This window comes from Euprymna scolopes, chromosome 42, assembly GCF_053919585.1.
Source record: "Euprymna scolopes isolate OS-2025 chromosome 42, ASM5391958v1, whole genome shotgun sequence".
Lineage (NCBI taxonomy): Eukaryota > Metazoa > Mollusca > Cephalopoda > Sepiida > Sepiolidae > Euprymna > Euprymna scolopes.
In genome coordinates this window covers 42,838,491-42,861,182 of record NC_136523.1, presented here as the reverse complement: position 1 = coordinate 42,861,182, position 22,692 = coordinate 42,838,491, and the positions used below count along the sequence as shown (strand labels likewise).

The 22,692-nt window shown below is 36.1% G+C and overlaps 1 protein-coding gene across 2 annotated transcripts in view; it reads left to right on the top strand.

The window, feature by feature from the left end:
• Positions 1-22,692, top strand: part of LOC145267048 (centrosomal protein of 78 kDa-like) — a 264,312-nt gene that overhangs the window by 168,136 nt on the left and 73,484 nt on the right. For both annotated transcript variants that reach the window (XM_080122992.1, XM_080122991.1), the window contains exon 7: positions 19,694-19,868. In XM_080122992.1, coding sequence (XP_079979118.1) covers positions 19,694-19,868 — 175 coding nt within the window. The remainder of the gene's footprint in view (positions 1-19,693; positions 19,869-22,692) is intronic.

The window sequence follows — 22,692 nt, the reverse complement described above, 5'->3', positions numbered from 1 at the left end:
TAAACGCACAACTGTATACGCGCCTATTGTACATAGATTTTCAGTATTTATTTCAACAGTGACGGCATCCCAATTATAGTGTTAAAAAGCTTCAACCAGAACTTGCTCCCATACTTACGAAACTGTTTAAGTGCTGCCTTAAGGAGAAGTGCTTTCCAACTCCCTGGAAGACCTCATCAGTTTGCCCTGTATTTAAGAATTCAGGTGATAAGTCATCTCCCTCTCAGTACAGACCAATAAGTCTCCTGTGTGTTATGAGTAAGTTGCTGGAATCCATATTAAATAGAGAAATAGTCAACCACCTCAGCAGAAACAACCTTCTTAGTGACACACAATATGGTTTCCGCTCTGCAAGATCTACCGCAGATGTGCTGACGGTTATATCTCACAGGATTAGTGAATCTCTTGACAAAGGCTTCCTTTCTAGGGCAATTGCTCTTGACATATCAAAAGCCTTCGACAAGGTATGGCATAAGGGTCTACTTCACAAGATTTCCAGCTACGGTATAACTGGAAATGTTTTCTCAATCATTAAATCATTTCTCTCCGATAGGCTCATAAGAGTAGTGGTCGATGGACAAAAATCAGAGGCCTGCAGTATTAATGCTGGAGTCCCTCAAGGGTCAATCCTGGGCCCAACTCTCTTCCTGATCTACATCAATGACCTCCCTAAACACATACTTAAATCATTTGTTGACATCTATGCTGATGACATGACCATCTACGGCAACACATCAAAGGCTGTAAATGACAAAGTTCTCTCTGATTCTCTCTCCTCTGATCTCAGCGCGTGGTTCAGTGGGGGAAGACGTGGCTGGTTACCTTTAATGCATCTAAAACCAAACTCCTATCCTTACATCATCAACGCTCTGATCCCCATCTGGCATCAATTGGGATGGATGGCTCAAGCTTCTGGGCTTGACCTTTACTCCTGATCTGAAATGGAACACGTACATCAAGTCTGTTGCCAAGGTCGCTGGAAAGATGGTGGGATCCTTCTACCGCTCTAGAAGATATCTCACTACTGATGCAATTCTCTATCTATATAAAAGCCAAGTACGTCCGAGGATGGAATACTGCTGCCATATCTGGGCAGGAGCTGCTAAAAACAGCCCATCCTGCCTTGACAGAGTACAAAATAGACTTCGTGGCTTAGTGGGGGATGCCCTTTTTTCTACCCTGCAACCTCTCTCCCACAGAAGAGACGTTGCGAGCCTATCCTTGTTTTATCGTTATTTCCATGGCAGGTGCTCGTCTGAACTCCAATCTCTGGTCTTCCCTCGCCAATCTTTCACGAAAAACACCCGTCTAGCTGAATCCACTGTGAAAAATTTCCCCCACTCTTTATGTGTGCCTAAATCAAAACGTGGATTCCATGAACAAAGCTTCTTTCTTAGAACTGCACGCCTGTGGAACTCTGTTCCATCTGCCTGCTTTCCACCTGACTACAACTTGGATGTGTTCAAGTCCAACGTTAACAAATTCCTAATGAACCGCCCCCTTAAGTAAACACTTCATCAAATCTCCACACTAATGTAATGTACGTACTTGCAATAACCCTTATCCCTGAGTGGCTTCAGGGCCTTGATAAGTGGTGACCACTGTGTAAAAAAAAAAAAAAAAAAATACTTGAGTTGAGCTTAACAGTAGAAGTATGAAAATATGTCAATTAAATAACACAGAGGCGTCCATGTTTCATCCTCGCAGGGAATTATCAAGTTACTGCTATACCATATATCTTTGCAATGCTTAGATGTAAATGGCTTCTAAAACTTATTTTTTTACTAAAGACCAAAGAATTCCATCCTCCCATGGAATCGTTAAGAAATTCTGTCACCCATTCTTCAATCCAACCATGCATAGTACAGATAATATTTATATGATAATATTTATATGATTTAAATAAAAGTGGTATACCAGTAGTTATATTTTCTCTCCTACCGCAATGTTTGAGGTAATTATCATGGCAAAGGCTTTTATGTCTATATATAAATTCAATTTTGATAGTTGTCATTCTTTCATTTGGGTTTTTTATTTTCCCCCAATACTAGAATATGTATATATATGATAGGTTTATATGCTTCGTTTTAGGGATAGATTTTTCAGGTCATGCACATGTAAACATGTGCATAATAGCATGTATTTATCTATATTTGTGGAATCTTCCATTCCTAGAGTACTTGGTTATCATTTGGGGTCAATTATGTGGTTGGTTCCCTGATGTAGCGTTGCTTTACGATAATACTTCTTGTAGGTATATATCAACATTCCAATTACAAGCGTGCTAGACCCATAGATTATTTTAGTCAATCGTTTTCAGGTGTTTATTTATTAAGTATGCAAAGTGCACTCACCTTTATCCAATTTGTAGTAAATTGTGTTTCTGTTTGTTTAGTTTGTTGAGTTAATAACCTGATAGGTCCCACACTGTCGGTCAAACTCTAACCTCTGTCCCATCGCCGAAATATGGCATCCCTGTGCTTGTTTTACAAATACTTTATTGGTAAGTGCTCTGATGAACTCACAGCACTAGTAACCCTTCGATGTAAATACTCCCTACAAACCAGACAAGCAGCAAAATCCTACCCCTGCCCTGTAGAGATCCTTAGATGCCATAAGGTCTTCTACTCAAATAGCTCCTTTCCCTGGACTGCTACACTATGGGGTTCCCTCCCAGGTCTCTGGTTCCCTGACTGTACTGACATGCAGAAGTTTAAATGTAATGTGAACAGATATCTCGCTGCCCAACTCCCCACATAGTATCCCTGCAAAGTTGGTCTCAAATAGTAACATCTTACGATTTAATGGCACTGAGTCTTGTTTGAGGAAAACAAGTGAAGCACAGTGAACAAGGCATAAAAAATGACTAAGTTCAGCATTTGCTCCCCCAGTTAGACCTAAAAGTCCCTAGGGGAGTCAAATCCTGCTGAAAATTAACAAACGGTTTTAGGCCTTAACATTAGATTATTTTAGTTAATCGTTTTCGGGTGTTTAATTATTATGTATGCAAAGTGCACTCACTTTTATCCAATTTGTAGTAAATTGTGTTTCTGTTTGTTTAGTTTAGTATTAAACAGTGGCACACTTGTAATTGGATGATTGGATATAGAAACTTTTGCCACGAAAAAAATAAAAAAAATCAATAAATAAAACTTGTCAATAGGGAAATGAAGTCGCCACCAGGAAATAAAAAAAAAACAACCATAAAAACCTAAGATCGGGAAGTAGCCATGATAAGAGTATCATATTACTTCAGATCAAAGCGAAAACTCCAACCGCCAAGTTAAAAGAATACTAACATATCCCCACTGTGACAGCCTAACATCACAAAAGTGTACTTCCCCCTCCTTCCTCACCCCTATTCTTTTCCTCCCCCACACCTCCCTCCAAAACCCCTACTGCTCACATTCACAAAGTATACACCCCACTTTCTTCCAGAACGGAAACCACACCCAAATATCTTATAAAAACTAATGTAATTTTGACTCCCGTTTGAATATCGATCCTTTTTTTTGGTCTGATGAAGTGTTATCCTTGAATTGGGATTCTACTGAAACATGTATGCACATATGTAACCAATTATGTTTGTATAATAAGCAAACTATATACCAGCTCTGTCCTGCATTGAGCACTCGATTATATCACGCAAATAATCATGCGATTTTCATTAGATTTACATCTAGGAAACCAATCAATACAACCATTATACACATATGTGTGTGTGTTTTATTTTTTTATTACCGTTTTATCTGTTTGGTTACATATGTTTCGGATGTTGGACCATGTTTACCATTCAACAGCCTCGTCAGACCTTATAGAAAATGATTTCAATATTTTTCTCTATTCCGATACAATTACCGATTCCGATACCGATTGTTCATAAATCTCTTAATATTTAACTACAGAATTCTTATTTTCCTCGATTTCTGTAAAAAACACGTTAAATATGCAGATATTTTCATAAACGTCAAATTTACACTTGCGGAAGATGATCTATAGATTTTTGTTTTACTGGGATTTTAAAATCAATAAATATTTATTATTTTATCATTATTACCAGCAATGGAAGATTTTGCTTTAAACGAAATCAACTAAAAAAAGACAATTAAAAGAATCGTTTTTGGCATCGGAAAATAGGCACCAATATTTCCGATTCAATACCCCCAAATTTGTCGCTTTTTCAGAATTCCGATTAATCGTCCCAACACTAATATATGTATATGATATGTCAAATACAATATTTGAATATATTTTGCGAGTTTGTAACATGAAAAGGATGTTTTTTTTTTCTTCCAAACGAAACATAGCCGTTAGAATTCGAAATATGTAATGCGTTTATGACATGGTATGAGTAATTATCTATTGATTTATTTTTTTTTTTTTTTACAATTGCAAGTTCTTAGGTCAATGCGCAAGAATATGTGTTTTTGTTTCTTCCTCTTTTTCTTCTCCTCCTCCTCCTTCTCTTACAATTCTCGCGACAGAATCAAAACGCCATTAATCTGCTTGGAGTTAATTTATATTTCTTCATGCGACACAATTTTTGGCATGTCATTTTATTGCCGCCATTTCACACCGCCCTTTATTCAAAAAAAAAAAAGATCGATGATATTAATAGATTCTTTCTGTTCTTTATTTTTACACAATGGCCGACAAAATGTTCTCTTTATTCTCTCTCTCTCTCTCTTTGTGCATATATATATATAAATATACACGCACGCATACACACATACACACACACACACACATATATACATGCACACACACACACACATATATACATGCACACACACACACACACACACACACACACACACACACACACACACACACACATGTTAGTGATAGGATGATTTCAATATTTTTCCAAATTTCCATACAATTACTGAATTCGGTTCTAAATTCCCAATTCCCTTACAAATGTCAATTCTGACTCTTTTCAATCTCTAAATACAAGGTGCCTTCAGTAAGTTTCCAGACTTTTTTTGTATGGGCACTTTTATTGATATTATGTACATGAAACTCTAGTCTCCCTTTGAAGTAATCTCTTCCGGCTGCAATACACTTGTTCTCATCACAGCCTATTTCATCTCCTCATAACAACAGCCTCCAAGGGTTTCCCTGTGCTTAGAGAATAACCAAAAGTCACTAAGGTTTGGACTATAGAAAGGCTGAGGAACTGTCTTAATGCCCATCTTGGTCAAATAGTCTATGACAAGTATGGAGCACTCTTGAGACAAATAATAGTGTATACAGTTCTCACACTGACATCAAACTGTGCACTTATTGTCTCTATAGACACACGAAGGTTCTTATCCATGAAATTCTTTATTTGGCCAATCAACTTTGGTGTTCTGACTTCCTTACTACTCCCACACCTCTCATCATCCCTCACAGACTCACTGCCTTCCTTAAATCTCTTATGCGACTCAAAAACTGATGCTCGATTTATGCAAGATGGCCCAAAAGCAGTCTGAAGCATTCCATACATTTCTATGGGATTTTTTTCCAAGTTTAAAACAGAATTTTATTGTATATTGTTCTTCTAAAGTGTCTTTATGTTCAGATTGCATTTTTGAAATTCATCAGCTGTGACAATCAAGTTTTAGTAGGGTGTATGCTGTAGTTGTTTATTTGAACCTGAAACCATAAAAATTGGTCAGTCATATGTATAGCAATAACATACTGAATTTTCAAGAGTCTGTGATAATTTTAAATGCCTGTATAAGAAAAGTCTTATGTTTGGCTGTATAATGTGTTAAACGTTAGTCAAAATCGCCTGTTTTTCTCTTTTATGAGAATTTTTTGAATTATTGATACTTATTGAAGACATTCCTATACAAAAACTATCTAAGAACACTGCCAGATGCATAAAGTATATTTCTGTGAAATTTCATACAAATTGGCCCAACCATTTCAGAGTTCATAGGGAATGAACTCACATACAGACAAAGTTTCTTTTATATTATTGTAGAGATAAGTTGAATTTATTGACTGTGAGCAAGAAAAAAGATGCAACGTGAAAGGGTTAATTACATTAACTACAAAATCTTTGCCCAATAATCCTCTACGACTGCCCTCGTTCCAATAAATGTCACAGATTGGAAACATGGAGTATAGGTGAGGGTAGGGAAAGGTGGTCTGAATACATTGCCTCGGACATTTCCCTTCCAACTCTGCCTCATCAATACATTTCTATTTTCGTAATCATTTCCACAACGGACAAAATCAATAATGATTTTTTTTCCCCTTCCCCCATGAAAGAAAACAAGACAAAAAATTGAAAGGCATTTGTTCAGTGTACGCATTTAGCAAAGAAATTACTATTTCAAGCCTATGCGTAACATCCGACAGATGGACGGCTTTCTCCGACCGGTAGACGGACTTATAAAGATGCATGTCCAACAGATAAAAATAAAGATTTGGGGCACCTAACATTTGAAAATATAATCCTGTTTTAATTTCGGCTATTATATAAAAGTCACTTGATAAGTATCGATAATCGAAAAAAATCTTCGATTTGCTTGCTTCCCAGCTGACTACAACTTGGTTGTCTTCAAGTCCAACATAAACAAATTCTTGATGGACCGCCCCCTTAAGTAATCCAATCTACCAAGTTTCCATTACTAACAATTGCTACATTATTATCCCATTGACTACTGTACACTCTATAACCCTTATCCTCGAGTGACCTCCGGGCCTTGATAAGTGGTGACTCCTATGTAAAAAAAAAAAAAAAAAAGAAATCTGATCTTAAAAATAGTTTTTCTTCTCTTATAGATAAAAAAAAAAATTTTTACAGGGGAATATTTTACACCGGACAAGGGAAATAATAAAATCTCAGCAAATCATTTCTTCTTTAAAAAAAAAAAGAAAAGAAAGACACATTTGTTTTCAGCTGGAGATATAGCTCAGTGGTAAAGCATTTGATTACAGAATGATCCGATGTTGTACCCAGGTCTACTGCACCATTTTATTTAAATTTTTTCTTATTAATGTGTTCCATCTATATATATAAAAGCGAAAATGTATGTATGTATGTATGTATGTATGTATGCTTTTCCTCGATGTCCACAAAAGGCTTCTTTCAGAGAAGCGCTTGCTCGGTTCACAACTTCTTAAAACTTTTTATATCATCTATAAATTGTAATATCTCAGAGTTATCCACGGAGCTCGCCTGTCTATTTAATTTTATTGATTTTCAAACATTAATTATTCGACATTTCCCGCATCGGCGCGCATTACATTCGGTTTTCGGTAAAAAAAAAAGCGAAACTCGACTCTAATAACAGGCCGAAAGCCAGTTGTCTCAAGAGAGCTAAATAACGTTTGTTCAATGTCGACTTCGTCATATCAGACTGTAGCTTTCATTTCGCTCCTCCTAATAAATAGGGAGCAGGTTTTTAAAAACAAACAAACCGATTTATTCACCTCATTCAAAACTGTCCCGCACAAAATGCTTACTGCTGAATACCTATCGCCGTCACGTCAATAAAAAACGCGCACCTGTTTTTTTTAACACTTTACTATTTTCCAACTGCGCGTCGTGAAGGCTTCGCTTTTTTTTTCAAGGGCACCTGTTTTTTTTTTCACATTTTCGGTTTTTTTTCACATACCCCGAAAAACACCTGGGCAACGCCGGGTACTCCTCGCTAGTTTACGATAAAAGAAGAGATACCATTCAAAATTGTCACAAATCATTTCTTGATTTGCATATTTAAAAACTAAATATTAATCAGAAGTGACTTTTCCAGGGCATTCATCATCGAGCACTTTATGTTGAAATGAAATAAGTCAGTCATTTACGGTTTATATAAATGTTAAATTTTACTATATTCTCGCCATGGTTAACGTTAGCCGAGCTAGATGTTCCTTGCTAATGGAGTCTGAGATAGCTTTGTTGTTAACCGGGTTTAAATTCCTCGAATCACAGTAATTGTGACTCACTAATGATTTCCGAAAGGATGAAACACTAGTGTCTGTGCGTAGTAAAAATGATTATAGTAATATATATATATATATATATATATATATATATATATTTAAATAATAATTATTCATTTATATCTACAGACACTAATGTTTCAAGCTTATGCAATCATCAGTGTAGTGTAACAATTCCTGCTGGTTATGAGATTCAAACCCAGTTACAAAGCCACATTTTGCTACATTTGCCGAGCCTTTACCTCTACAATTGCCACAGGAATTAAGAAGTATAAAACGCCAAATTTGGGCGAGTACAATAAGGTACTTTATCTGTGTGTTTAGGCAGTGAAGACGTATAAATCTGAAAAAAAAAATGACAATCTATAAATATAAAAGCGAAAATGTATGTATGTGGGTTCGCTTTTTCTGTGTGTCTACAAAAGGCTTTTTTCAGAGAAGTGGTCGGTTGGTTCACAACTTTTTAAAACTTTTTATATCACATATAAATCGTAATATCTCAGAGTTAACAACGAAGCTCGCCTGTCTATTTAATTTGCTCGAATTTGGGAAGATAAATATTCAACATTTGTCGCTCGTCAAATGTGGGTTAGTCTTTTTCCTATAACATCTTGGGAAGCGTTCCCGCAGTAAATGAAATACTATCCCGCAGTCAAACTTGACCTCATTAAAACGGGCACCTGCCAAATCCAAGTAATTAAATAAATTCAAACGTGTTTCCGTTAGCATCTCGCGGTGGGGCAATGGTTAATGTCGCATGTTTTTTTTTCACACTTTAATTTCCAACTTTGCCTCAACGGTTCGGGTTCGATCCTCATACTTACCTACCAAAACATATTTTTTTACCCCCCCCCCACCGGAGTTTCCACACACACACACCTCCAAACACCTGGGCAACGCCGGGTACCCCTCACTAGTCTATCTATATATATAAAAGCGAAAATGTATGTATGTATGTTTGTTTGTATGTCTGCTAAAAACTTTCGATAGACGCAACGAAAATTCACAAACTCGGATTCATATTGAAGCCCCATTGTTCGTTTGAAAAATATCGAAAAATTAGCCAAAACGTTAACTTTTTCACCCCGAAATTGACAATTTTCGATAGGGGGGGTCAACAAAAACGGGTTTCTCGTAATGATGACCGATTCTACGCATGCGTCAGATGACGTCAAGACCTGATTTACTTTAAATAGTTGAAAAACGAACACATTTCATCTACGTCGCTTTAGCGCAGTTGGTTAGCGCGTTTGTTCATTATCTAAACGTTTTGGGTTCGAATCATGGTGTGAGATGTTTTTTTGTTTTTTTTCGATTTTTTAAATTTAAATATTGCACCCTGTGTTATTTAAGCCATTTTTCACGTAACGTTCGTTTTCCTGTTTTTTTTTTTTTTTTTTTTTTTTTTTACTTCACTTATTCTTAGCGACACTCGGCTATCCACCGATATTTTTAAATTTTAATATCAAAACAGGCTTATTTAAGCCATTTTTCACGTGTTCGTTTTTCTGTTTTCATCGTTCGTTTGCCTTACGTTAGTTTTTTTTTTTTCAATGTTTTGATTACCTCTCCCCCCCCCCGCTTAATTAAAACGTTGTTTTCTTTTCTTACTTCGCTTATAACAATGCTTACATCATCGTCGTCTTCGTAGTCGTAATGCTCGACGACTTTCAAACATCTTTCACTAACTCATTCTGGCTGGCCGATTTTATTTTCAAACTTCGCCTCAGGGCTTCGGGTTCGATCCTCCCCCCCCCCGGTTTCTTTTTTATTTAACACCACACACATCTAAAAACACCCGGGCAACGCCGGGTACCCCTGCTAGTCTATATATAAAAGGCAAATTGTGTGTTTGTGTGTGTATGCATTTTTCTGTATGTCTGGCAAAGGCTTTTTTGAAGAGAGTTGTCTGGGGGAGTTACTATGTCTTAAAACTTTTTATATACTCCTTAGATTATAATATCTACGATTTACGAAACGACATCGTAAATATCTTTTATTTCATCGACTTTTATCTGTAATTGGTTCTTGGTTAATGTAGGGGAAACCATTCATACTGAGACAATTACTATTTATTTGGATACTGCCAGAGTGCCCCCTTTTTTGGGTGAGCTGCTTTTCCCCCACATTAAAAATGATCTTCGTGGAAAGTTTACAAGCAACACTATTTCTACAAGTCATTTTTTTGATTGAATATGTTTAATTTGAACGCTTTACACTTCCAATCGCGTCATGGAGTAGGGATAAGACGTCAGATTTTCTTTCACTTTCTTTTTCTGCCTTCGTGTCACGGGTTCGAGCCTGCCTGCCTACTACCACATTTTTTTTTTACACCTCCAAACACCCAGGCAACGCCAGGCACCCAGGCTAGTTACCTATATATATAAAAGGCAAAAGGTGTGTGCGTATGTATGTCTCGCAAAACATTAATTCCTTCACCCAACTCGGTACAAGGAGGGGTCGATTTTTGCGTCGCCATTTTAGCACGCCATGGATACATCGACTAAGACATTAAATTTTTTAGCTTGCCTGCCTACTACCACTTTTTAAAACACTTCTGCCTACTGTTGTTTTAATCTCCCCCCCACTACTTCCACTTTTTTTACACCCAGTCGGGGTTCCTTACTACACAACCTACACGCCCCTGCTACTGTTGTTTTGATCCCCCCCCCCCGGGTCCTTACTACACCACCTAAACACCCCTGCTAGTTTAATATATATATATATACGGCAAAATGTTTGTGTGTGTTAGTATGTCTCGCAAAAACTTTTGACACACGTGACAGATCCTGACCAGATCGGTATCGTTTTAAAGCTCGATCTTTCAGACGACAAATATTGAAAAATTGTCCAAAAACATTCACTCTCAACTGGGCAGTTTTTTTACGAGGAGGGGGTCAGTTTTAGCCTCAATATTTTTGCAAAGTTATCCTATCGATTGGATTGACCACTTAATTTCAATGCTCGGGACTTCTGGTCGCGTCATGGAGACATCGGCTAAGACATCATGTTTTTTTTTTTTAACCCTTGTTTCTCCTTCACGTTATGGGTTTGAGCCTGCCTGCCTACTACCACTTTTTTTTCTCTCGGCACCTGCGCTCCTTACTACACCACCTACAAACACCCAGGCAATGCCAGGCACTTCAGTTAGTATATTTTATATTTATATGTTCTATATATATAAAAGTGAAAATGTGTTTGTGTATGTATGTTCGCTTTTTGTGTATGTCCGCTAAAGGCTATTTTCTGGGAGGTTCTCGGGAAGGGGGATCGCTCATTCTTAAAACTTTTTATATGCTGTCTAAATGATAATATCTATGAGTTAACGACGGGGGTCACGTGTCTATTTAATTTGCCCAACTTTGAAATATTGAATATTCCACATTTTTGGATCGCCGTGTGTTGCTTTCCTTTTTCGGTATAAAAAAAGCGAAACTCGATTCGAATCCCTGGCCCACGGCCAGTGGTCTCCAGAAAGCGATGTAACATTTGGTCAATGTCGGCTTATCACCGTCATATCAGACGGTTGATTTTATTTCGAGACACTCCCCTAATAAACGAGGAGCTGGTTTTCCCCAAAGTTGGGTAAAAACAAACAAACCGGGTTATTGACCTCATTAAAAACTGTCTCGCAGAAAATGTTAACTGCTGAATAGCTAATGCTTACATTGTCGTAACGCTCACACAAAATGTTAACTCTACGACTTCCACTTGACGTCATTAAGTGCGGGCACCTCTCAATTCTGTTCTTAGTTAAATGAATTCAAACGTCTTTCAGTAACTCATTCTTGCTGGCCAAGCGGTTAACGTGTCATGTTTTTTTCACATTTTATTTTCCAACTTCACCTCAGGGCTTCGAGTTTGATCGTACCTATTTACCAAAACATTTTTACTCCCCTGGTGTTTCTTTTTGATTTAAGAGCACACACACCTCGAAACACCCGGGTAATGCCGAGTACCCACGCTAGTCAGTTATATAAAGGGCAAATGTCCGTGTGTTTGTGCATGTTTGTATATCTGTTAAAAACTTTCGTCAGAAATTATTTGAAAATAATTTCTGACGAGGACGCTTCACAGAACTCTGAAACGCGCGTAAAAACGATTTCAATGACTTAAAAACATTATTACAATGATCCAAACATAATTCTCAATGAAAAACCAAGACACAGAATAATAAAATAATGTTAAAAAATACACATTGTTGGTGACTACTCCCTTATTTGAATATACATCTTTCTTTCGTTGGAATTTCTTAACCCATTTTCATCCACATACAGTACCGTTTCGCTGTATCACAGCTCATCAGTGTGGCTAGACAAGCAACTACCTCAAGCCAGGATCGAAACCCGACCGCCTGTACTAGCATTACAAGCGTATGCTGTATTTTCGTGGACATCGGCATTATTACATACCAAATGTTCTTCAACAAGTCATATTTTTTATTTGTTGGTCAATTTTTAAAAGAATTACATTGATGAAAAGAGAATAGAATAAGCATTCCAATGATGTTAATTTATTTTTCTTTCATGCTTCAAGTTAAAAGTGAAAATTGGAAAAGTATGTAAATATTTGATAATTATTAATTATGCGGAAATTTCTTTAAAATGTTATCTTTTATAGAAGTTCAAATCGCTTAAGGGGAAACGATGACAGCGATGGTCAGCGTATTAATGAATTTGTATTCTCTTAAAAATAGAAAACTGTTTTTACTGCTTTCAAAATGAAAGTTTCATTTTTTATTCTGGGTTTGTCAATTTAAAAAAATTATTAAGCTTTTCAAATTTGATTTCCAAACAATACTATTTTGTTGTTTTTAATGCATGTACTAAAAGCATTAAAAAAGCAACAAAATGTATTAAGTACATGCGTTTGTTTTTTAGTGGTAAAAAATAAAAACAAACAAAAAAATATATAACAAATAAAAGGTACTTGTGCACTTATGCTACCATGCTGAAATAATTATTATTTAGAAACTCATTCTTAACATTGGGAAGGAAGGGTGTTTTGTTAACTATTCTGTACTTTCACCTAACAATTAAATAAAATATATTGTGAAACTGGAATTTATTATTAACTCATTGTCAAGACCATTTTTTCGAATCTGTAAAACAAACCGTTTTTTTTTTAACTGAGGATATCTAAATAAGAATAATTAGGTGGTTCAATAAAGAATTTCATTGTGATGCATTTTGTAAATTTTTACCTTGTTTCCACCTTAACCTTTTTTTTTAAATAACTATCTTTTAAAGTTTTCAGGTATGCTGAAAACGAATATCACATTTAAATTTTTCTGCAAATAAGTAGCTTTCCGGATATTAAGCAATGTCATTTCTTATATTATTGCTAGTGGCCATCTTGGGACGTGTGTTTGCGCATAGTTTCTCGGGGTTAGGTTTGCGCGCTCGCGCATACCAAGGTGGCCACCAACAAAAACAAAGTTAATGTCTGTGCAGAATCTATAATGATTCCAGAAAAGAGAAATAAACAAAATACTCCGCAGAAAGTATAATTGGTTAAAAATACAAATATATAACAAATAACTGGTCCCGTAGGCAATGGAATTTAGTTTAAAACCTACCTGCATCAATTAATGAGACGTTAACTTAACTTTAAGCGGTTATTAAGTTATGAAAACAAATTACGGATACGATAATTAACATGATTGTAAAAAAAAAGTAAGATAATAAAAAACGCCGCCAAAAAGTAAGTTATAGTAAATTGTACAAAAAAATAAAAAGAAACATAATAAAAGACGCAGAAAAAAAACTAAGTAAAAGAAACAAAAAAAAAAATCGCATCATGAAAAGCCGCTCCAAAATCAAAAAATAAATAACGGTACCCGTAAATGGTTAATTTATTTTTTCATGGTTTGAGTTTTTTGCAGGGGTAGGGGATAGTGGTGTGTAGTCAATGTGTACATAGGTATTTCAATTTCTGTTTATGGACGGTAATTGTGTTTGTATCTTTTTTTTTTTTTAGCATGATTGCTTCATGTAGAGAGCGAAGCCATATTGGAAAAGTTCTGAAGCATTTGGTTATGTGTGTAGATGATGATTCTGGAAAAATAGAATTGTCAGCTCTCAGCCAATGAGAATAGATGGATTTTGAGAAGGGAGAGTTTATTATTTTAGAATCAGGGAAAGGGAAAGAGTATGTTATGTGTATGTAGCTAATAACCAGTTACGATGGGTGCAATATAACCAGAGTAAGAAAATGTAGAATTGGTCCCGGTGTCAACTGGTAGCAGCGGGAGAACTAAATATTTATAGAGAAAAATAGGAATTCCTTCCTCTATAGATGGTGTGATTGTAATGGTGTTGATTCTAAGATGCAATGTAACATTTTATTATAATGACTTAACGTGTCTAAATTTGTATGTTAAAGTTACATAAGATAGTGGCTAAAAGCCTAGACGTAATGAATTAGTATGTGGCATCTGTTGTTGTAAATTTGATCCAGAGAGGAATTTCTGCAGTCAAAATATAGGAGGTATACACTATTGTCATATGTTTCAGGTTTATATATCTTTGCCGCCTAAACAAATGGGTGTATTAAAAAGGAATTTATTGATAAAAGGAATAAATTATGGTTAATTTTCGTGAGTAGAGAATCTTGATCCAATGACCCTCTAATAAATGTGGCAAGGGTTAGGGTTAGGGTTAGGGTGTCTGACTCAGACTCATAAATTCTCTTCACGTCTACATTCCTCATCAATACCTTTCTGTTTTCGTAATCATATCCGCCGAATGGACATGATCAATAATCAACGTTTTATTCTTTTCTCCCCCACCCCATCCCACCCATGAATAAAAAGAGATGGTGCCGCATGGCTTTGAACATGTGTAATAAATCAGAGTTCTCTTTCGGCGGCAAGGGTTATTGATTTCTCGGCAGAGTGTTTTGGATCAGGCGTGTCCATCAAAGACGACAACACATCCGGATTTGTCGGATAGTTAGTTCCCCTGTTATTCGGACTGTGAATGAACACACACGCTTCCAAGCATCAAGTTCAATAACCTGAATCCAACCACGGATCAACTTTGATCTTTGTACGAAGATACAGAGAAAGGGCATTGGTTCTAACAACTGTTCATCACTTCCGACAACTCGGATTTTTAATTTAAAAAAAAAACTTTTGCATATCGGTCCACACATTCGTGTGAGAGGCTTTGTCTGTCAATCAATTGATTACACTTCTATTTGAAATATCCTTGGCACTGTTAGCTTCAGCACCGCTATTATTCGGATAATTAATGTCCAATTCAATTTATTTGGCAAAAAAATAAAACAATTGACACAAACATTTAATCATGTAAATTTTTCATCCATCATCAGTTAAGTTTCTTTGGGTATATATATATATATATATATATATATATATATATATATATATATATAAAAGTGAACGTGTCTGTGTGTGTGTCTGTGTACATTTCCCTACGCAATAACTCTGTCAATTTAAAGTCTACAGATTCGAAATTTGATATACAGGGTATTGAGATTTGGGAAAATCTTTGTAATCTGTTTTCGGCCAGAAATTTGGCTGTTAAAGGGTCAAAGTTCAACGATTTAACTTTTGAGAACTCTACCAAACTCCTCTGCCAATTTTGGGTATAAACACTTGAAATTTTAGATATAGGTTCCTTGAACATGGATCTAACTTAATAACTTGATTTAAGCCCAAAACAATAAATTTTAAGGGGTCATAATAAGGGTCAAAGTTTTAAAAATATTTACATCTGTGGTCTCTATCAAATTACTCAGACAATTTCTGGTCTAAACATTTGAATTTTTACATAAAGGGTAATCAGAGATAAGGCAAGCTTTTTAATCGGTTTGGGTCGAAAATTTGAGCTACCAATATATAAATGTATGTATGTATGTTTGCATGTCTGCCTAAAACTTTCAACAGCGGCAACGGATTTTCACAAGATCAGTATCATTTTGAAGCTCGACCCTTCAGACGACAAATACTGAAAAATTGGCTAAAAACATTCATTTCTTCACCCTCAAGTGGGCACTTTCTTACAGGGAGGGCTCGCTTTTTTTGACCGATATTTTCGAAAGTAAACCTCTTTTTTCGATTGACTAGCCTTAATTTAAACCTACGTTACTTCCGGTTTGGCAGTGGTCGTAATAGCAAAGACGTCACGTTTTTTTTTTCCGTTCTTTTCCTCCTTTATGGTACAGATTCGAGCCTGTTTTCCTACTACCACTTTTTCTTTCTTTTTTTCTTTTGCTCAACATACACCTTTAAACACCCGAGCAATGCCGGGCTTAAATGCTAGTATATATATATATATATATATATATATATATATATATATATATATATATATATATATATACTTTTTATTTGTTTTACATAAGCATTTATATGTCACTACACTTTCACATGTCAAAAAATTGGAACAAAATCGTCAATTATTTTGTGTAGAAATGTTGTTTTGGTTTAATGTACTTGCAATAACCCTTATCCCTGAGTGGCTTCCGGGCCTTGATAAGTGGTGATCACTGTGTAAAAAAAAAAAAAAAAAAGTTGGGGTCAAATAAAAACCTTGCTTGCACGCCAAACATATATGAAACTTCATTACGTTCTTTCGTTTTAAATAGCTAAATTTGTGACATTACATCTGTGCCATTGTTGGTTTCATCAATAAGGAGTCCGCGCCCAGCATGCAGCATTTTTAAAATTTTATTTTTGCTTATGGTTTCGCTTCTGGTTGATGCCACCCAAGTTCATTTTTTTTTTTTTTTTTTTTTTTTTTAACGATTGCACCCCGTTGTGCACCTTCCACTAGTATATTTATATATATATATATATAGCATAAATCTGGAAACAGTGATCTTGACAGAAGATGAACAGAAAACTTATCCGATTTTTCCGAGTATTTTGGAGAGTGTGTAGAGAAGAGAAAGATTGAATATTCCAGAAACTTTTGAACTCTTTAACTGATGTTTTTATTTCAAAGATTTTTAGAAAAGGAAAAATTGCAACAAAGTGTGGGAAAAAAGCAGTTCGACAAGAATTTGGTTTGAGGTGCCGACCAATGCCCTACTGGAAGAGAAGACAGACAATGAAATAAGCTGCGTTGACATTCAGCGTGTTTTTCTCAAGTTGACTGCTGACATTTTTCTAAACCTAATAAGTTGATGGACAAGTAACACACACAAACACACACACATATATATATATATATATATATATATATATATATATATAGTCTTGGAAGTTTTTTTAACCTTTAAAACTATTTATAAAAAAAACTTATTTAATTTTTATATTTTTTATCATTCTTTAGAAAACTATTTAGTCAGTAAGTCATTTAATCAACTGCAGTCACTGCATCAATTTGCTCTCTCGAATTCACTATAGGGATCATCAGTTGTTTACCATGAAATACTGTTTCGGGGATTTAAAAACAAAACAGTATATTAAATCATGGCTCCCCAGCAGTGTTGATCAAACACCACCTCCCTTAATTTTAAGAATGAAAAAATATTACAGATATTAGATCTAGTTTCCTATTCTTAATTAATTTGGCTAGCCTGTTCATGTTATAAAAATGAATTTCTTACCTATATATATATATATATATATATATATATATATATATGTAGCCATCCACATACAGTACTGTTTCACAGCTCATCAGTGCGGCTAGACAGGCAACTACCTCAAGTCCAGATTGAAACCCGACTGCCTGTACGACAGTCAAGGCTCCTAACCACTACACTATCAGCAGCTGCTGATCGAGTCGTGAGTTTAACGATATTTTGAAATACCTAAGCTCAATTTGTTAATCATATTGCGGCATAATTATGCTGAGACACTGATTCTCGTCAGATTACCAAAGTTAAGCAACACTAAGCCTGACTAGTCCCAGATGGGTGACCATTTGGGAATTTTAGGTACCGTATGTGCTCTCAACTTATTTCGGCATTTGTTTCCAGTCGTTTTGAACCTCCACTTGCCACTGGTATTTAACAACGCCGGCTCAGGAGAAGTGGGGTTGGAGATTGTGCAACTCTTGCAACAGAAATTCTACATGCAGGCACCCTTGCAGTGGGTATCCATAGTCTGTTAAGACTGAAGGAAGCTACAATATTAGTAATGGGACGATTCCAGTATTTTTCCTGATTCCAATACAATTATTTAATCCTATTCAAAGCCGGCCAGAGGATTAGTTGGCCAAAACGTGGCAGAACAACAATTATGGAAGACAGTAATTACAGAGGAAACTTTTTATCCCGTCACGGTTAACCACCTGCTGATAAAAAGCAGCAAAATACTTGGGCGAAACATGATGAAACAACAACTATAAAGATGAGGATAACAGTCCGCAAATAAATAAACAAATTACTCATCTCAAAGGATTCTCAACAATAAAACAAAAAGTACACATTGACTATATAAAACAAAAACTGATTTGACATTATAAAATCAAAAATACAACTTGATTCTCTAAGACCAAAAGCAAAATTTGACTCTTTAAAATCAAAAAGACAACTTGACTCTATGAAACAAAAAATCCAACTTCACTCTATAAAATTTAAAATACAGTACAAGTTAACTTTATAAAATCAAAAATACGACTTTACTCTATAATACAAAAAATCCAACTTGACTCTATAAAATCTAAAATACAGTACAAGTTAACTTTATAAAACGAAAAATCCAACTTGACTCTATAAAATCTAAAATACAGTACAAGTTAACTTTATAAAACGAAAAATCCAACTTGACTCTATAAAATCTAAAATACAGTACAAGTTAACTCTATAAAACCAAAAATACAATTTGGCTATAAAATCAATAGACTATATGACACTACAGAATAAGAATACTACTTGGCCCTATATAAGTGGAAGTTCTAAAATAGAATCAAATATATTGAAATTTACGGAATTTTTAATATGAGTTGATACTTTAGATTGGACTAAACTTTAAACTTATAAAACTGTTGTGTCGTGGCACTTCTATCTTGTCACGGTTAAACAACAGCAACAGAAGATGAGGATAAGAGTCCGCAAATAAATAAATAAATAAATTACTCATCTCAAAGGATTCCAACAATAAGAGTAGGTTTACTTATTGTTGTGTCGTGGCACAATAGTAAAAAGCAGAAAATCAAGTCGAGGTTGGTTTAAAGAACAAGTGTATTTAACATCACAGGTATAAAGGTGGGAAACGGATATAACTGGCTTGCCTGCTTCTTTCATCAGTGTAGGTATTACTGGCACTATATATAGTGAGAACTGGCCAGTGTAACACTTTTATTGTTATTTTTATTCCTATCAACTATAGAAATTAGGATCCGAATATGACGAGATCCCTGGTGACACCAGATGATCTTGCTTTTCAAATAGAGGAAGAGAAGATGGGAGAGGATGAGGTTGCCACACTGACTTAGGGTCATGCACATTTTGCATGCCCTGAGCAGCAGAAAGATATTTTCCAGTGACCAGTGAGAGTCTGGTCACCCTTGAGGGGTCCACCACTAGACAAGTAAGAATGTAGCCCTGCTGGGTTGCATCTATGGTCCTGGGAGGTGGGAGCGACGAACACGGCCAGAAGTACATCACAAGTATGCTCCCATGAACCAGGATAGCAACGGATGCGGCCCGGCCTTCGGACAAGAGAGGGTGTTAGGGTTATACCGAATAACACCGGGTAATTCTGTTAATATGAAGAAAAATTAAATTCTGTCTTTTATGATCGATTTATTTATTTATTTATTTTTCACAGCACCAAGCACTATGTCGACATGGAGAAGCCTGGAAGGATAGCCTGAGGTATCGGCGTCCAGACTTAGAGAGAATGTCAGGATTGCGGCGTATCACACTCAATAACAATCACCTAATTGGAGATTACGGCGCCTTGGTTCTAGCTGAAGCTTTACAAGATGATCTCTGGCTCAAAGGTATCTATTCATCTCAATATTAATAATATTGTGTGAATCTTTCCTGCCTTATACATGTTACATGATTTGTTTATTGTTAATCAATTTGTTGCATATTAGAGACACTACATCAGTGGTAATTAAGTTAGCTAGTGTGAATTTTGGCAAGGGTCACACTGGGTGCATGATAACCTAGATCTGTAAAACAGAATCGTTCCCAGGCTTGAATGAAAGATGGATGACAAACTTGAGACAGGACAGCAGATCAAACGGTAGACAAAACAGAGATGAACAATGACGAATGACGTCATTTTTTTGGAGTTGAGGGAAAACTCTATGGAAGCCATGCAAAAGAGCCAGCATCAATGATGTAGAAAATGTTACCAATGTTCGTGCATGCCACTCATTTTGTTAAGGTATAAAGTTAAAATAAAAAGTAAACAGTTGGCTAAGGGAATAGTAGTCTCTTAATGTTACGTAGCTGATGGGTGTATATACATATATGTATACGCGTCTGGTGGTTATAAAATGGCCCTCTATTGTTGTATGTGTGTGAAATGTTCATTGTGTGTGTGGCCGCTTCTCCAAAAATACACGTAGATGACAAACACAGCTCATAAACTTTTACAGGCCCCTTTTCTTACAATAAAACGTTAACAATATGTCTGTTTGTCTCAGACCAAAAGAATCACTTACCTTCTTATTTGTCCAAACCTAAAAAGAACACCATAACGATAAGTTATATTTTATATGTGTTTTATTCATCTTATGTATTCTTTTGGAGTTTAGCACACTTAATCTCTTTCTACATTTTCATTTGTTAGTCCTTTTGCTTCCAACAGGGTCATCCACACGTCTGTTTGCTAACGCGTTCCTTACCAGCTCTTTCGTTTGATCTCTGCCAACTATTACGTTTGCAAAGCAGACCAAATCAAAGTGTAGTTCATGTAAGCTAAATCCTTGTTTACTTAAATAACCAAATTCCAACCTACTTTAAAATTCCTAAATCAACTTTGTTTATTTTGTTTTTGAGTTGAACTCCTGACTAAACATTCCAGGCTGTAAATACATAGTTTCCAAAATCTAATTTTATTTTTCTATTAATAATTATAATCGGCCAGATTACCCGGCAATGTCTCATGAATATCCAACACTAAGTGCGTTCTCTCTAAATGAAACAACAGTCTGTACTTAGATATACAACTATCTATGTTACATAGCAATAGCTGTCCCTTCCTTAGCTTTGCAATGTTAAATACAAAAACTGAACCGATACTCTATAATGCAAAATACAACTTCCTGATTTTTAAACGAAAGCTGAAGATATCTTCATTAGAAATGGTAACCTACTTAATACCTACAATCTCCATATATTCGCATCTACTGGAAATATGCCCATATATCAATTTATTGTACTATACATACTGTATACGACATAGCATATAATTTACTCCCAATTATACCTGTACTGTAATGTATTTTATATCAAAAATGACGTTACCTGTATCTATTGAATATACAACTTAACCCTCCTGCTATCTAAAATATACAGAGCTTGTACAATTTTTTCTAGTTAATTCGTAATACTATACTATTCTGCAACGCATTATCCTATTCCTAAGCCAACATAAAAATAAGAAAAGGAAACTTTTTTTGGAACCTAAAGGAAAAAGAAACCATGTTAACTCCTTCCAACAGACCTGTTTGCAAATATAGCTGCTTCCACTGCATGAACTCTTACTCAGCCCCTCCTCCAGTAACAAACAATGAAATAGCAATGCCCTGTAATCACTTTGAGGAGTATAATTTTTCAGTTGATATATAACCCTTATAAACTAACCCGTTAACATTAACCACCAACGCGGGGGCGCAGAAATACCTGGATTAGACCCAGGCGCGGGGAAAACCCTCTCGGTGCTGATGGACCCGTAGATCTTCCCAGGTCATCTGTCTAGGAGAAGGAAAACTCTGAAGCTAAACCTAAGGGGAGGAAGGCCTCTCCAGTGTTGGATGACAACCTTCCTAGAGCTGGTGACTCAAACAAATTACTGGTCTGCAAACCTAAACTGCTTAAGGAGTAGATAGACACTGTCTATCGCCTGGCTTCCATACTCCTTCTTTGCCTATTAGCTAGGCGTAGAGGTCGAATCACAGGGAGGCGACAGATCTTCAGTGGTCGATCTTGTTTCCTGACTAGGGTAATGAACGCCGTTTTCCCCACTCCCGGTACATCCCATCCCCTAAACTGGGCACTTGGGAGTGCTTGAATGCCATAATGCCAGTACAAGTAGATTGGGTTGACCATCGTCTGATGGGTTGAGGGTACCGGATAGACAGTTCCTGGCTGCTGTTTCCGACTGGTAGTACAGGATCCCCCTAACTCTTTGGTAGTACTTAGAGCGGCTGTTCCATCAACAGTTGTATAATATCGGGTTGTTTGTAGTGCCATGTCGCGCATGGAAAAGGACCCTGCACTCATTCCCGGTGGGCTATCCCAAGGCCACAATCCTAGTAGATGGCAGGACAACTGATGGTCTGCTTGTGTTGCATGTCTGATATTCTGCATAACCACTTGTTCAGCACCCCTTACCTAAACTGAAACTCTTAAAAAAAAAATGACAGTACAATAAAAAAAATTACGCTAAAACCAGGCCCAAACTCAAACAAAACCAACCTGCCTTCTCCCTTGAGGCTTGCATTTACGAACATCCGTGGGCTTAGAACTAATTTAAATGATATCGAAGCATTTCTCCTAAAAAAATACCCCGGATATCTTAGCACTAAGTGAGACTAACCTACACTCCTCCATCCCCTCTAACTACTTTAACATGCCTGGATATCTTCC